The sequence below is a fragment of the Notolepis coatsorum genome, assembly GCF_963971535.1.
Source record: "Notolepis coatsorum genome assembly, chromosome: 1".
NCBI classification, from domain to species: Eukaryota; Metazoa; Chordata; class Actinopteri; order Aulopiformes; family Paralepididae; genus Notolepis; species Notolepis coatsorum.
In genome coordinates this window covers 148,588,642-148,605,357 of record NC_140165.1, presented here as the reverse complement: position 1 = coordinate 148,605,357, position 16,716 = coordinate 148,588,642, and the positions used below count along the sequence as shown (strand labels likewise).

Genomic DNA, 16,716 nt, shown 5'->3' with positions numbered 1-16,716 from the left:
CTGTCGCGCTTTATTTCCTCTTTTCTATAAAAAGAGAAAAAAGAAGACTGACATGGATCCCATGTGACGCGGCTGAGGGATTTTCTTAACAATACCCCGTCAACCTCTCCACAAGGAGGGGACGGGAACCCCCAGAGAGACTTCCCACGTGAGCCACAACTTGAAAAGTCAATGTAACATTGAGCCATGTGACCAAAAAGCTCAAGTTACACATATATCGAGTGTAGCGGAATACCAAGTTCCTATGCTCCGCCACGACAACTTGACAATAACAGAGAACCACACATGAAGCCTGTAAAGAACTCACGGAAGTCAGCGTCCAATAGAAACGTGCCCAGTGGACTTCCGGTTTGACCGCGGAAGAACATGGCAGCCTAACTCACGAGCTCCCAGACAGCAAAATGATATAGCCCCGGAAAACATTTATTGACAACACCATGGTATATATTTAATAGGGATGAAAGAAGGGGCTATCACAAGACGTAGGGCGAACACGATTACAACTGAAAAAGACGACGGAATGGCAGAGAATGGCAATACAACGGGAGAAAAAGATGGCGACGATGACTCTGAGCGAGAGGCCACGCTGATGAACATCTACAAGGAGCTCAAAGAGTTCAGAAGAGATAATGAGCGTCAATTTCGGGAAATAAAAAATTAGATGAACAAAATGAACAACAGACTCGGTGAAGCGGAGGGGAGAATCGGAGAAAATGAAAATGTGCTTGATGCGACAACGGTTTTAATCAAGAAGCTAATGCAGAGGCAGGCTGACATGGAGGCTAAACTGCTCGACCAGGAGGGCAGAACGAGGAGGGAGAACCTGCGGGTCTACGGTATCCCAGAGGAGAAAGAGGGAAAAGACATGCACGGATTTCTAGACAGCCTGTTTAAGGACGCACTTGGCCTGCCTCATGACATGGACCTTCGTATCGAGACCCAAACACATCACCCCAAGGCCTAATGTAAGGTTATGTATATAACCTAGTTATATGAGTACTGGCTAAGCGTCCCGCTCTTAAGCCTATCGAGATATACCTCATCTCATGTACCTATTGTACTCCATCAACGAAAAAACAAGTACACCTACACCTGCCGGGTCCCGCCCCTATGGAGGCGTAGCCTATAAGACAGTAGGCATGGTCACCAAACACTCTTCCTCGCCAAAAATCCCGTTTCCAGTAAAAGATCCCTCAAAAGGGAACTCAAGGCCGCTTAAGAGCGGGACGCTTAGCCAGTACTCATATAACTAGGTTATATACATAACCTTACGTTATATTATCGTACTTGGCCATCGCGTCCCGCTCTTAAGCCTATCGAGATATGGGTTAGAGCGGACGCGAGGCCCGACAGATGCACCCCCTGAGGACCCGTAAGCCCACATCAAGGGGTTTGGGGAGCCCCGTCACCCCATCCTTCCTAATGAAGGGGGGGCGCAGTCAACTCCAACTGAGTGCGAGCAAGAGGGAACTAGAACCCCTTGAACACACAGCACAGGCGGAACCACGTGTGACCCATACCCACACACTCCTGCTACCCTACCAAAGAACGGGAAGCAGGAAAGGCCACAGACCCCAGAACCGCCTGGGAGACAGAACCCCCGGTCATGTCCATGAGGTAAAACCTTACAAAGGGGCCCGGGGAGGACCATGAAGCTGCAGCACAGATGTCCTCCACCGAGGCCCCACCCAGGAGAGCGGCAGAGGCAGCCACCCCCCAGGGGGATCCTGCTCAGCCAACGTGTAGCAGAGGGCAATGCCCTCGCACAACCAATGGGACAGGCGCTGTTTCGACAGTGCCTTACCGGCACGAGAACCACCGTGACAGACAAAAAGCTGATCGGTAACCCTGAAGTCCTGAGTACGGCTGAGGTAAATTCCCAAAGCACGGACCGGACATGACAGGTGAAGGCCCGCATCTAACTCACTAGCGTGAGGAGGCGGATGAAACGCCTGAACCACAATATCCCTGGAGCGGAAGAACTCCGGATATTTTTAGGCACGAAGGCAGGATTAGGCCGCAGAGTGGCACCGCAATCGGAACGAAAGACAGGCACTCTGGTCGTACCGAGAGAGCACAAAGCACACCTACGCGTTCAGCGGAGGTGACGGCCAGCAAGAACGCGGTCTTGAACGACAGCTGTTCCAACGGCGCTTGCTCAAGAGGCTCAAACGGGGCCAAGGACAACCGACCGAGGACCAATTGAAGATCCCAACTCAGAGCCAAAGAGCGTTGCACCGGCTTAACGCGTCGAACGCCAAGCAGGAAACGCTTCACAAGAGGGTGGCTGAACAAGACATCCCCCTCAAATCCCTCATGATAGGAGGATATAGCTGCTGCATATACCCTCACCGTCGAAGCCGACAGTCTATCAAGGAGAGACTGGAGGTAACTAAGGACAGCATCCAGGGGGCAGGAGACTGGGTCCCGGCCCCCCGCCTTACGCCACACTTGGAACATATGCCATCTGCCCGCGTAAAGCGCGACAGTGGAGGGAGCATGCGCATTCCGGATGGTATCAACCACAGAAGGGTCCATCCTCTCCAGACTACCAGAAGCTGGATCAGGACCGGAAACCACACAGCTGCGCCCCGGTCCGGCGCCATCAGGATCAAGAACCTGCGCCCCTCAACGTACCCGTCCCAACAACTGACCTAACAGATGTATGGGGAAGAATCCCAGGCGGCACGGCATCGGTGCCAGACCTGCCTGGCTATGTCCGGACGTAATCCCCACCCGTCAGGATGAGGACCGCCCGCGACAGTACACCTGTACCCACATTCACCCTGCCGGGGATGTGGGGAGCCCTCAGGCCGGGCAGATGGAGGACGCCCATAGCCAGCCGCCCGCCGCCTGGTGCAGACGGGGGGAGCGTACTCCTCCCTGTCTGTCGATATACGACACTGACGTCGTATTGTCCGTCCTGATCAACACCGTTTGAGGACCAGAAGGACCGCTTTCAATACCAACACATTGAACGTAGCGCAGACCGGGCAGCATGGTTTGCCAGCTGCCCCCTACTGCGTTGGCCCGACGCGTCACCAGCGAGGGAGGCGTCGGTGAAAAACGTGACGTGAGACAGCGCCGTAACCATCCTAGGACGGAACCTCCCGAGCGTGTCGACAACACGCTCTGAGAGGGATGCCCATAGCACTCCAACCATTGACTGGGAAGAGGAGTACTCTACTTCCAGTCTACAGCAAACCCCAGGCTGGTAGGAACCTGCCTGGTACGAGACCCGACGATCCACCTTGACCGCGAAGGACCAGAACGTCGTCAGGGCAGAATACACTTCGTAACCCCTGACGACGCAGAGGCCCCAGTGCGGCCTCCACGCACTTGGTGAAGATGCGGGGAGCCAGAGAAAACCGAACGGCAGCCTCTGGTACTCATACGCTAACCCTGCAAAGGAAGCGTAGGTAAGCCCTAGGATGGAAGATCGGAGATGCGAATACGCATCCTACAGGTCTATGGAGGAGAACCAGACCCCCACCTGACAGTGTTCAACAGGTAGGAGACGATCCAAAAAATGCTGAACCTTCCCATGGGACAGGTCCAGCATGGGTCTGACACCCCCCCCCTCCCGATTTCTCAGGCACCAGAGAACACCGGGAGGAGAACGCCACAACGATGACTTGCTTCGTCCACAGAGATTGGATCTCGTTGACCAGAGCTGTCACTGCTGGTGACCCTGACAATAGGGTCTGTACCAAACCCAAAAACGGGTGGGGTTGTGTAAACACAAGTCCCCGCCTCAGCGTTCTCTCCATCCACCTCGACATATGGTACTGCCGTAGTCATATGTGATGACACTCCCAACGCACCCGCCGCCATGTGGCGCAGGTCCGCCAGGAACTGTAGATAGTCGGCCCGGTCCCACCCGCTGTGCCTAGCCAACCCTGGACCCTTGCGAGCAGAGCGTTCCGTGGAGTCGGGTCGGAACCTGACACTACCCACGAGGCAATCGCACCCAAGGGGGGACCCTGACAGAAAGGGCCGGTTTGATACGGGGGAAGCTGACATCAAACTAGGTGACAAAAGCCCCCCCACTGAACACCCCTCCAGAACATGCTGAGGAGTTGTTCTGCAGCCGGACATGCAAGGCATGAGGACCCCATGGGTTCCACACACCGTAGCCCTGCAGTGATATTACTACCACCCAAATCACACGCGCCTGCGAAACCACTGCCAATCTTTCAGGAGTGGGAGGCACCAACATGATACCTGGCCTGGCGAAGGCGGGGCCGGGGAAGCCCGCACTGTGTGCCTCAAAAAGGTTTCGAGCCCCCCTGCTGACAACACTTATAGTTGACAGACGTAACACCAGGCTCAACCAACACAGGTTATGGTGTGGGAGCCGCTTGACAGCACAACATTATCACGGACAGACCCAGGCTCAGCCATCAACTGGGTGTCAGCCCCTGTCCCCATGAGAAGCGAAAAGTGGGGCCGCCCGCGCTTCAACGAAGGCACGCGGCCCGCAGCCAAAGGAAACAATCAGAGCCCCCTTTTTCCGCTGGTGTTGGGGGAGGGAGTGATCGGAGAGCGGGCTGCTCGCGGCAGGACGTCGACGGCTTGTTGTTCAAGCCGAGCCCATCCAACATGGCCGATCCCTCGGCCGCCAAGGCTGTCGGCCTTGTGGAAACCTGTCGATTCAACGCCCAGGATACCTCTGGCGGGGAAACATGGCCGCCTGTCGAGGGCCTCGTCATCGCCGCTGACGAGGCCGTGCTCTCTCTTCTTCTGGCTGCGCGGTGTGAGGCGGTGTGGGGCCTAGGACAATACCGCCCGCGCTCCAGCAGAAGACCAAAATCCCCTGCGGAGAGGGGAACCCTGAGCGGTTATAGCTTGCGGCTAGGTCAAAGCTAATAACGTCAACAACCTCGCGCTATGTGTCGACGTCGGCTGGCCCTCAAGGCCCCGCCACCAGACACCATTTTTTGATAGAAAAAACAGCAATTCGAACACAGTTACTAATCGCTGCCAATTCCATACCGTGGCGGTACAGGCTTTAGCAGCCCACCAGCCACTCGCCAGGCCGACCCACCTCATGGCGTCGGCCGGGCGGGGCACTGTTTCAATATGTCAAAAACAAAGGACTGATGTTAACACAGAGCACCATTGGTGGTTGCAAACAGCAACCTCCACTGTGGTGTGCACCATGAAGGGGTTAAATGAATAAAATAACTAACACCACAAAATACTGTAGAATGAGCAAGCCCATGTACACAACGTTAAGGGGAGGCGGACCAGAGAGAACCAGTCCCGCATTCATTCATAATATTCACAACAGCACACCAGCCCTAGCTTTAGCCCATTTACCCAAAAGGTAAACAAAGCCCCCCCCCCCGCACTACTCCCCCAATAGACACCGATTGACCGTCAGCATAAATGGTTGAGAGGAGAGAAAACTGTAGCATAGACAGACATTCTCGTAGCGGAGAGACAGAACAAAACAGTAGCCCACTACACTATTTTGCATAGCGTCTTCAACGCTACTATGGACAGAAAACAGTCAGCTGAGCCACAACACTGGCCGCCGCTAAGTCCCATCCTGCAGTAGTATAGCTCTACTGCCACCCGCCGAGCCTCAAGCATCGGCTTCCGGGTGGAAACCCCGTTCAAAGCCCCGCCGGGGCACAGGTTTAACGCTACCTGGCTAGGCCTACCTAGTCATGGCACACCCTGTTGACAACCCATTTACCCGTAAAAAGGGTAAAATAGGACTCAGCAAAACCCCCACATTAGCTACCGACTGACCTTCATTGATGAACCGGGCAAGAGGAGGGAAAAGCAGCAAAATCCCACGGCGGAGACATTAGAACAGCGTAGCAGTAGTGTTAGCATATAGCATTAGCATTAGCATGTAGCGTTAGCATTAGCTGTTTAGCAGCACGCTTCCAGGATCGTTTGGAACCCGTCCACTGCAGTGAACCGTTCACCAAACCATCCCGCCCCTGGCGCCGACACACAACATGGTTGTGTAACAAAACAAACCACATTACTAACACTAACACCAATGCCTGATGACACAGGGCCTACCTGTGTACAAGCTGGCCCGATAGCCAAACCTTGCACGCTGATCCTTGGTCTGCTGCCATCAGACGAGGAAACATCAACATAGGCCCGACGTGTCGCTGAAACATGCCCCGAAGATTCCAGGGGTAAGCAAACCTCCGGTAACTTTCAACATTACGCAATTTCTCATAATCTTTTCATAACAACTAGTTTACATAAGGTACACTGCGACCGTTATGATGGAAACAAAAATAGAGGAAGAGTGTTTGGTGACCATCCCTACTGTCTTATAGGCTACGCCTCCATAGGGGCGGGACCCGGCAGGTGTAGGTGTACTTGTTTTTTCGTTGATGGAGTACAATAGGTACATGAGATGAGGTATATCTCGATAGGCTTAAGAGCGGGACGCGATGGCCAAGTACGATAATATAACAACCCGCAGCTGAAGCCACGGTCAATCGTGGTTAAGTTTGGGAGCTACAAAATGAAGTAAGAGATAATACGCCAGACGTGGCAGAAGAAAAACGTCTCATGTGACAATGAACGCTTCTATGTCGACCATGATTTCCCCACTGAAATACTGAAGAAGCGAAGAGAATATGCCGAAGCCAAGAGAATAATGAAGGAGAAGAATCTCAAGTTCCAGACACCGTATCCTGCGAAAATGAGGGTATTTTACGAAGATGGCACCCGCCTATACCAGAACGCAGCGGAGGCGACGGCGGATATGGCAAGACGTGGCTACCAGATCACCGTGGTGAACCCTCCTGCCGACCCAGATCGAGAGGAGATACTGCGGCTGTCTACCTGGCAGACAGTGGGAAGACAACAGGGACCGGGAGGCGACATACAGGCGAGGGAGAATGGAGGTCCCGCACAGCGGGGCAATGAACATCACGGGTACCGGGAGAAACTCCAGGGATTCAGACGGGGACAGTCGGAGGCGGACAATTAAGGTAACGGTCAAGAAACACGTGGATACAGATAAGTCTCAGGGGCATCGTCGTAGAGTAACGAACATCGCAAAGTGCCAATATATATAAAAAAAATTAAATAAAAAACTTGAAGTGAAAATAGAGGGCACTAAATAGAAAAATATGCTAAAAGCGTGGGAAGGGAAATATCCTGGATAGATAAAAAAGGGATGGCAAAATGAACCACAGTCCAATATGGCTATGACATAGAAATTACAATGTACCAACAATATACAGTATATCTAGGGGATATACAGATGTTAATTGTTGGAAAAGAAAAAACATCACCATCTTGATAAGTTCAGTTGAGTTGATCACACTGTATAGACTACAGTGTGAGCCATACGTTACATTAGGGCAGGGGTGGCCAACCCGCGGCTCGCGAGCCGCATGCGGCTCTTTGCCCGTCAATGTGCGGCTCTTCCATCCATTAAAAAAAAACAGGACGTAGAATAAACATTTAAAAAAATAATTTAATGGTCCATTTGCATGTTCTTGGTATCTGAATCTAGGGACATATATGGATCAGTGTCAGAAATAGTGTGTCTGTTACTAGGCTTGAGTAAATTGTAATGAACCAAAGGAGAATATCAATTCTATTTAAAAAATGTGTTATCTTTGACTGTGAATAACACCATGCTAAAATTTACCAGACCTGAAAAATCTAAGCAAACGAATAAAGGGAAGATGATTAAACAGAAGGTTTTGTAGATACAGTACTAAATTCTGCCATCTTTTTTATAATGTAAATTTCTCCATTTTTCATCATATTGCAACACCGTTTTTTGCAAGACGTTCACAGAAAGGTAGAGAAACTAACTGTGTTCTGTTTTATGGCAATAACGTTCAGGTTTGTGGGAGATAATCCCAAAAAATAAGAGAAATAAAAAAAGTAAATCCAGAAGTCAGATGATTGACAGGGGCTGGTGTGAGCTGGGTAGGGTAGTTTTTCGAAATTTGAAAGCCCTGAGTCTCTTCCTTCAAAAGACTACACTCACTTTTGGATGTGCCACTTCCTCCTGTCAATATGCGCCGGTTTCCGACTCAATGCCCTGAGATTTCTATAATCTTATATTTCACTAATAAGTTAAAATAATTGGTAAACAAACGTAATGCTGAAAATATACACTTTTACTGTATATCTCGGGCTTAAGAGGTTAACCCTGTGAGGCCCAAATTAAAAAGACATTAGCAACTTCAGAGGCCAGAGGGTGGGACATATTTACACATTTACTATCAAATAGCATTGTGAGGCTGAACAACAGGACCAATTGACTATACATGTGCTTAAAGGGGAACTATCTTATAAATGGCCTTTTTCAGTGTTTACCATTGTTTCTTAGCTATGTGGACTTATATTAATAGGATCTATGTCTCTAATTCTCATATTGGCGCATTCTTCCAATTCTCCTCTCACAATATTCACCCTCACTGAACTGAGTCATCTGAAAATGTGCATATCTGTGATGTCAGAGATTTCTCAGCTGCATAATAATGTGGCAGTTGATGTGGCAGTTGGCACCAGGCCACACAGTGGTTGGAGCCCAGCCTCAAAACGGCTTAAGATCTTGAGGTAGAAAACCTAGGTGTTCCATAGACTCACAGGAATTGTATAAAAGTGCCCAAATAGTGAAAGAAATAGTAAAATAGTTCCCCTTTAACATTTTTTAAATAAACATTCTTTTTTTAAATGGCTAAAAGTGATTTTGTAATTTTGCAACCGTGGGTCTCACAGGGTACTTTTAACCCTGTGAGGCCCAAATAAAAAAGACATTAGCAACTTCAGAGGCCAGATGGTGAGACCTATAAACACATGAAGGGTGCCGTGACTGAAAAAAAAGGTTGAGAAACGCTGGTATATGGTGTGGCTCTTTGTGGTACCACAGTAATTTTTGTGGCTCTTAGTCTCTGACTGGTTGGCCACCCCTGCATTAGGGTATACAAAATAGTAGGGGCACAGTTTTGGGCAACCTGCCTTGTGCCAAATGCACTCCTCTGTTAGACGAGGGGGACCAAAGTGCACGGGTGAGTATCAATCTCACCCTCGGTACAATTGTTCTATCTGGGGTCCTATCGAACGTAGCTTGGGTAAATGTGGGGGGGGGGGAATGTATTTATATTTTTATATGTTCCTTTTTATTTCATCATATACTATGTTGTTGTATATATATCATCACAGTCTCAGGTCCTAGATATGGAAATATGGGATATAGCGCCCCAGACATAGAAGCATTACATGCTGGATTGCACAGGGGAGATACATTACAAGGGATATGGGGCTGATTAAAATAGTATCGTGGATAGAAGATGTACTACCAAGTTTGGTGCACTCAGACCAAGTGGGTTTTGTGAAGGGGAGAAACTCAGCTGATAATATTCGCAGACTCCTACACATAATGTGGAAGGTTAGGAAGGATGTAGAACCTACAGTGGCCTTCTCATTGGACGCAGAAAAGGCCTTTGATAAGGTGGAATTTGCATTCTTATTTCACACGCTAGAGCGCTTCGGATTCGGACCATTGTTTACTGGGTGGGTAAAGCTGCTGTACACAAATCCGATGGCCTCTGTCTTGACCAACGGGATCGTATCCTCGCCCTTCAGTGATGTGGGAGACCACCTGTCCCTGACGTACGTAGGCCTCCATTGAGGGGAAAAATGGGCAGACAACGCCCGTCTCCCTCACAGGACGACGTTGCCATAAATGACCTATTAAATCATCAGGGACAGGAGCAGGCAGTGGCTGCGGCAGCGGCACGCCGTTTGCGACTGCCGCCGCCGCCATGAGCTCCGGGAACAAGGCACGTAGTTCCCCATGCGTACCTCCCTCCACTGAGCCTGCGTCCCTCACACACGAGAGGCTACTGCCCATTGCAGAGCCACCATCCAATGTGGCTGATAGCAGGGCATCTCGTCGCTGAGTCGGAGGTTCTAACCCAACACCAGAATACGAGGGACCCCAAGGAGACATGTCACCCCCTGCCACATCCTGAAAGGGAGAGTGACGTGTCTCCACCGGAGCGTCGAACAGGAGTGCATCTGCCTCCACCATGTAATCCTCCGTTTCCATCGGCCACGGGGAAACAGACGCACCCTCATCCGGCTCCAGCAGCTCCCCGAAACCAGGCCGTTCGCGTCTGCAAGCTACAATCCTACGACGGGAGCAAGCAGAAGCGAAAAGCTTGCGTCTCAAATCCTCCGCCACAAGAGGCGCCGGCTGCCCATCGGCAGACGACCCCCCGGCGGCGGAGGAACCATAGCAATAACCAGGCCATCTCACAGGAGATGCCGCTGGCGCACCCGCTCCTTGTAGAGGCAAGCTACCCATCGGACGCCTATCGGGCGCGAGTGACGTCCACGACAGCAGCGTCAAACCCGCCCCAAGATGCACGACGGAGGAGGCAACGGAGAACCGCTGGTGAAGGGCGACGTTGCTAGCGCGACCCCCCGAGGTAAACATTATAGCTTAGTTATTTTCCTTTGAAATTATGAGAGAAAGAAAAGAACAAGAAATAATGTAAAGGCTTTTTCAACTTTCTTCAGCTTAACAACCTATCTCAAAAGTGTTTGGTATACAGGCACTTCCTTGTGGTGAAAGTGAAGAAGGAGGTGAGGGCATGGCCACACCCCTGCTTATGTAGGTAGCGGATGGGGGTGTGGCCAGACAGATGTTGGTATGTAAAGGTACATTGTGAGTTTTTATTCAGTGCACAAGTACTGAAGTGAAGTATGTGCACTATGACGCTGAGCAGAGCTACACGTAATATAAGCGGATATGAAATGAGATCTAGTTTTATTGTTCATCTGCTCCAGATGATCTGCCTGACGAAGCCTCGGCAGAACATACAGTGTCCATGCCAGTGGACTGACAGCAGCACAGAGGGTTCTTCTTTCACACATCACCCATCAATTGACCTATCTCAAGCCCCACCCTCTTTTCCCGATCCTCCAATCACGGCTGAAGGATCAAGAAAAGAGGGCAGGGCTTGAGATAGGTCAATTGGCATGACGGACACTTTTACACCACTCGGATGCAACACACAGCAGAACACACACACAGTGACAAGGACACAGGCAGGAAAGACCAAGCAAAGTCTGTTGATGCAAAGAAATTAAATCAACGTGCACAGAAGAGCATGGGGGTTTATAACATTACAGTGTTGTTCATTGCTGTTTCACTGCCTTATCTCACAGAGGCTGAGTGACAGCATGCAAAACCTCCATGGTGTTTGTGATGAGGACGTATGCATTCAAATGTCATGCTTAGCCCACAACTAAAAACACCAAAAAAAAGGGGGATAAAGGGACATTCCCCAGAGAAAAGACAACATCCTGGCTATGGAGATATCAGAGGACAGTAATTAACCTGATATCAACTGCCCACATGGATCACCATGTTAAATCAAATGTTTCAATGGCAGAACTCCGCTCTCCATCTGGATGATGTCTCTGTTGTATATTGCAACCAAAACAGAACCAATAAAAAATTATTTTAGGAAAGAAAGGAGCATAATGGTGTAACACTAATGTTTGATTTTGATGACAGCAGATGTGCGATGGAGTGATACCAACAAGGCAAAAATGCAATCCAAACTCTTAATTTTTTTTTTACTGTGTTGTAAAATGACATGCAAAATGAATTCGGGTGAAAAGAGGCCACTGGTGCTGGGCAGCAGGAGGCTGGAAATGGGAGTGCGGATGGGAGGGGGGGGGTGGGTAGGGTAGGTTGGGGTTTCCTGGGATTGAGGCTGTAGGGGTGCATACAGGGGAAGGACACTCATTCTCCAACCACAGAAAACATTTGTCCGTCTTTGTCTTCCCAGTCAGCTTAGCAGAAAGTCCATCGTACAACTAGGTTATTACTTTTTTCCCCTTTTTAAATCAAGGATCTCTGCCTTGTCTTTTTCCAGTCAAGATGAATTGTCACCTGCAGAGAGGCTGCACCACCACGTACCATATTGATGGTCAGAGGACATACTTCGCCATATCCTGCGCCGAGCTACACTGCCATAGTAAACATCGTCCTTGACAGGTGAGAGGTTCCCCTCACTGTTACTGTCCATGGTGATCTCTACAGAAGACACCAATCACAACGTTATGGTCAGAGAACCCCCCCAACACTCTCTCTCTCTCTCTCTCTCTCTCTCTCTCTCTCTCTCTCTCTCGCTCGCTCTCTCCCTCCCTCCTCTACCCCACGGCCGCGGCCCACTCGGACACATGCTGAGGGTGGGTAGGGTGGGCGGGGGGGGGGGGGGTGGGGGCTGGGGGGGGGGGAGGGGGGGGGGAGGATAATGGGGGTTGCCTGGGGGTCTCGAAGGCAACATATTTCACTCTGGAGTTACTTGGTGTAAAACAGCAATGCTTGCACTACCATGACAGAAGGAGAGGTCAGATTGGGTGCTTGGGTATAGATGTTAGCCCACAGTAACAGCTACATGTAAAGGTATAGATGTTAGCCCACAGTAACAGCTACATGTAAAGGTATAGATGTTAGCCCACAGTAACAGCTACATGTAAAGGTATAGATGTTAGCCCACAGTAACAGCTACATGTAAAGGTATAGATGTTAGCCCACAGTAACAGCTACATGTAAAGGTATAGATGTTAGCCCACAGTAACAGCTACATGTAAAGGTATAGATGTTAGCCCACAGTAACAGCTACATGTAAAGGTATAGATGTTAGCCCACAGTAACAGCTACATGTAAAGGTATAGATGTTAGCCCACAGTAACAGCTACATGTAAAGGTATAGATGTTAGCCCACAGTGACAGCTACATGTAAAGGTATAGATGTTAGCCCACAGTAACAGCTACATGTAAAGGTATAGATGTTAGCCCACAGTAACAGCTACATGTAAAGGTATAGATGTTAGCCCACAGTAACAGCTACATGTAAAGGTATAGATGTTAGCCCACAGTAACAGCTACATGTAAAGGTATAGATGTTAGCCCACAGTAACAGCTACATGTAAAGGTATAGATGTTAGCCCACAGTAACAGCTACATGTAAAGGTATAGATGTTAGCCCACAGTAACAGCTACATGTAAAGGTGATTTCCTGGCAAACTTGCACATGAGCATTAAGTGAAACCAAGTCATGAGGATGGACAGCTCCAGGTGTACAGTAGTAGTACACTGCTACGAGGCTCTGCATGGCTGCTTAAGCTCATGTGTCTATATGGGAGAGATGCTCAGCTCAGCTCACACGGGGAGAGAAACACATGGTCTAAATACAGAACATCAGGGACCCCCCCCCCTCGCTGGGTGACCTCACTAACCGATGGAAGGGATTGGCCGTCGCTGAGGAGGGGTGCCGACGTGGACCGCCCTCCTCCCTGAGTGGTCCAGACGGTCATGCGAGCGTCCGTGCGAGGGCGATTTCCCAATCATCTTTAGAGTGAGAGACAACACAAATGCACGTTAGTTTCATTAGAGGACTTGCTTGCCCTGTTCAAATAGAATGATGTAAAATAAAAAAAAAATGTAATAAAAAAAACACCCATTTAAAACAATTGCAAAGCCATAAGAGCAAATGTTGTAGCTTCCATTTGTCCTTAAGGAGGCAACGTAAGAGTAATAAACCCATAAAACAAGGAAAACAAACCAATGAACCATCAACACAACACAACAAAATCTAATCAACCCCCCAACACAACAACATGGACCGGGGGAGAGTCAGGCGGGATCAGACGTTTAGCTAAAGACCATTTGTTTTGTTTGTTTTGTTCTGTGCATGTCAGCTCCTTGATGATAAAAGTAAGAGAACGAGAGTGACCAAGAGAGAGATGGAGACAAACTGGGCGAGTGAATAAAGAGACAGAACGGACAAAGTCACGGTCAGCTGAGCGCAGCCGCTACTCCTGGGCCGGGGCCCGGATAATCACTACAGTCTGAGGACCAAAGGATATGTAGACAGATTGTAAGGGGTCACAAGCCATCCTCTACACAGCAAACAAGAGAGGAGAGGACAGAGAAGAGAGGAGAGAGAGAGAGAGAGAGAGAGAGAGAGAGAGAGAGAGAAGAGAGAGAGAGAGAGAGAGAGAGAGAGAGAGAGAGAGAGAGAGAGAGAGAAGAGAGAGAGAGGAGAGCTATTTGTCTGTCAAGCTAAATAAATAATAATAATAATAGGATGCAAATGGTTGGGGGTCTGAGATGGGAAAAAAAAATCACAGCAGGACAGAAAGGGTTTGTTCTGCTACTGTATCTCAACATGCTGGAATACACGTCCCAGTATAAGGCGGAGCAATAAGGTTGTAGGACGAGGACAGCTATGACGGAGAACGGAGGCGTGTTAAGCCCTTGACTGGCAGAGAGAAGGCGGGGACAGGGAGGTGGGGGGAGAGAGAGAGACAGCACATCACCATGCATAGCACAACAGATACGGTACACACATGGTGGAGCTGTCACTTTCTCCTTGGAGACATGAGAATCAAAAGCTTAGTTAAATGGCCTTTAGGTAATCCAGAGCTTACTGTAAAATCCACTGGACGTTCTACAGTAGGAACGAGCAAACGAAGAACACATGCAAAAGAACCACACACAAGAACAACCATGAACATGTGGTTAACTTGCCAGAATATTGAAAATAAAAAAGGACGAAATCAAAGGTGGGGGGGGGGGGGGGAGATACCCATAAAAAAAATTGAAAAAGAAGACGACATTAATAAAAATAGAATGGTTGCTGCTTGCTGATGGAATGTACAGCAGGAAGTCTGAATCACACACCAGCGGCTGCTCCCGGTTGAGTCTGGCCACAGACTGGGCCTAGCCTCCCTGTGGGGACTGTAATAGACCCTGCCCAGCTCGTTCAGCCTGCCCTCGCTCAGGGCTCCTTCCCTGGAGAAGGTTTGGGAGCCTCCCTCCCGAAAAGGCCCAAAGTGCTCCTGTTCCTCAAGTCCCCCGTGTGGACCGGCTCGACTCCAGACATGTAGTCCTCCTCCACGCTGCCCTGTCGGCTCAGAGTCCTCCTGCGCCCCGTGGCCAAGGCCCGCCGCTCCACCGGCCCCTCGCAGTGGATTACACGGACGGGGCCCCGCATGGGGCTGCCGTGGGTATAGTATCCCCGATACCCCGGCCTAGAGAGCCTTCCTCCTCGCTGCCGCAGTCCAGCCGCTGTCGGGGCTCTTGGTGCTCTGGCGGTTGGGACGTCCCAGGCCGCGCTCCTCCGTGGCGTAACGAGGGTAGGAGCGCTGGCGCTGCAGCGTGCCGCGCGTGGTTTCCTTGGTGGGGGAGAGGCGGTCGTGCGTGCGGGGGTCCTGCGGGTAACACGGCGCTGAGCGCGGGGCATTCCCGGCCGGCCGCCGTCCTCGAAGCACAGCCGCTGCCCCCCGGGCCGTCCACACCTGGGTCCGGCTCCTCCTCTGCCACCTCGGGATGCTGTGGAGACGGCTTGCTGCGCGGAGACTCTGCTTCACCACCTCCCTCTGGAGGTCCCAGCAGTCCCGCCCTCCGCCAGGTCCTGACGCCTGTAGTACGCCTTCAGCCGCCGCAGACGGGCCACGGTGGACATGTTCACAGTTCAATCCAATTCAGTTAAATTCAAAAGGGTTCGGTTTATATTTTTGGGGGTGGAGGGGAGGGGGGATGGGGGGTTGTATCGTTTTTGGAGGTTTAGAAGAACAGGCAGGAAACAACACAGTGTGTGAATGAAAATGAAATAACGGGGGGAAAGACAAAATAAAGACAGAATTAGTTATTTGTGGCAATGCAGTAAGAATGCAGTCTCCTTCCGTAAGGAGGAAATAGCATGCTTTTAACAGGAAACTGTAGGGGCTAAAAGGAGGCATAATTATTACTGATACTACTGACACCATAGTGATTATTACTGATACTACTGACACCATAGCGAGCCTGGGTGTGGAGAGGATCGGTGAGGAAGAGAAAGGCCTGGCATACGTGTTTAACTCAACACCCAGGGCTAGATCCACAAAGAATGGATTGCACAGAGCAAGTTGCACCCTTACTTACAATTTATTATGAATTGAAAATGGGGGACCCTGATGTATACAAGACGAAAGTATTTCTCTGGTCTGCATCCCCTTAACAATTGTGTGTATTGAGCTGTGTATTGTACCCATTCTGCAATCTGTTAATACAAATTTCATTCAATCAATCAATCTGCACGGTGATTGATTGATGAAAATTTTATTAACAGATTGCAGAATGGGTACAATACAGTATGGCTCAATACACACAATTGTTAAGGGGATGCAGACCAGAGAAAGACTTTCGTCTTGTTTACATCAGGGTCCCCCATTTTCAATTCATAATGAATTGTAAGTAAGGGTGCAACTTGCTCCGTGCAATCCATTCTTTGTGGATCTAGCCCCCAATCTTTCATATGAGACGGACGGGAAACAGAAAAAACACACACACACACACACACACACACACACACACACACACACACACACACACACACACACACACACACACACACACACACACACACACACACACACACACACAAACAGGAAATATCCTTACAGATAATTCCAATGGTGAAGAAGAAACAGAACACTGGCGTGGCCTGAACTGATGAGAGATGAGACGTTTTTTATCAACATAATTACAACTATGTCAAGCTGAGTGGGAGGACCCACTCAGCACCCACTATTAGGAATAAGGCAGGATCCACAGGTCTTGGTAACAATTGATTACAAAGAAATGTAATCAAACAATGGTGTTTCCATTCAGTGATCATAGAGAAACAATTAAGAGAATTT

General features: G+C 49.8%; 1 protein-coding gene across 1 annotated transcript in view; it reads right to left on the bottom strand.

Moving 5' to 3' along the window:
• Nucleotides 1–16,716, bottom strand: part of rimbp2b (RIMS binding protein 2b) — a gene marked incomplete at its 3' end in the record, with an annotated part of 270,407 nt that overhangs the window by 23,935 nt on the left and 229,756 nt on the right. The window contains 11 exon segments of the mRNA XM_084307792.1: nt 11,945–12,061; nt 13,270–13,381; nt 14,717–14,754; nt 14,757–14,876; nt 14,879–15,058; nt 15,061–15,099; nt 15,102–15,257; nt 15,260–15,317; nt 15,320–15,366; nt 15,369–15,437; nt 15,440–15,467. Coding sequence (XP_084163918.1) covers nt 11,945–12,061; nt 13,270–13,381; nt 14,717–14,754; nt 14,757–14,876; nt 14,879–15,058; nt 15,061–15,099; nt 15,102–15,257; nt 15,260–15,317; nt 15,320–15,366; nt 15,369–15,437; nt 15,440–15,467 — 964 coding nt within the window.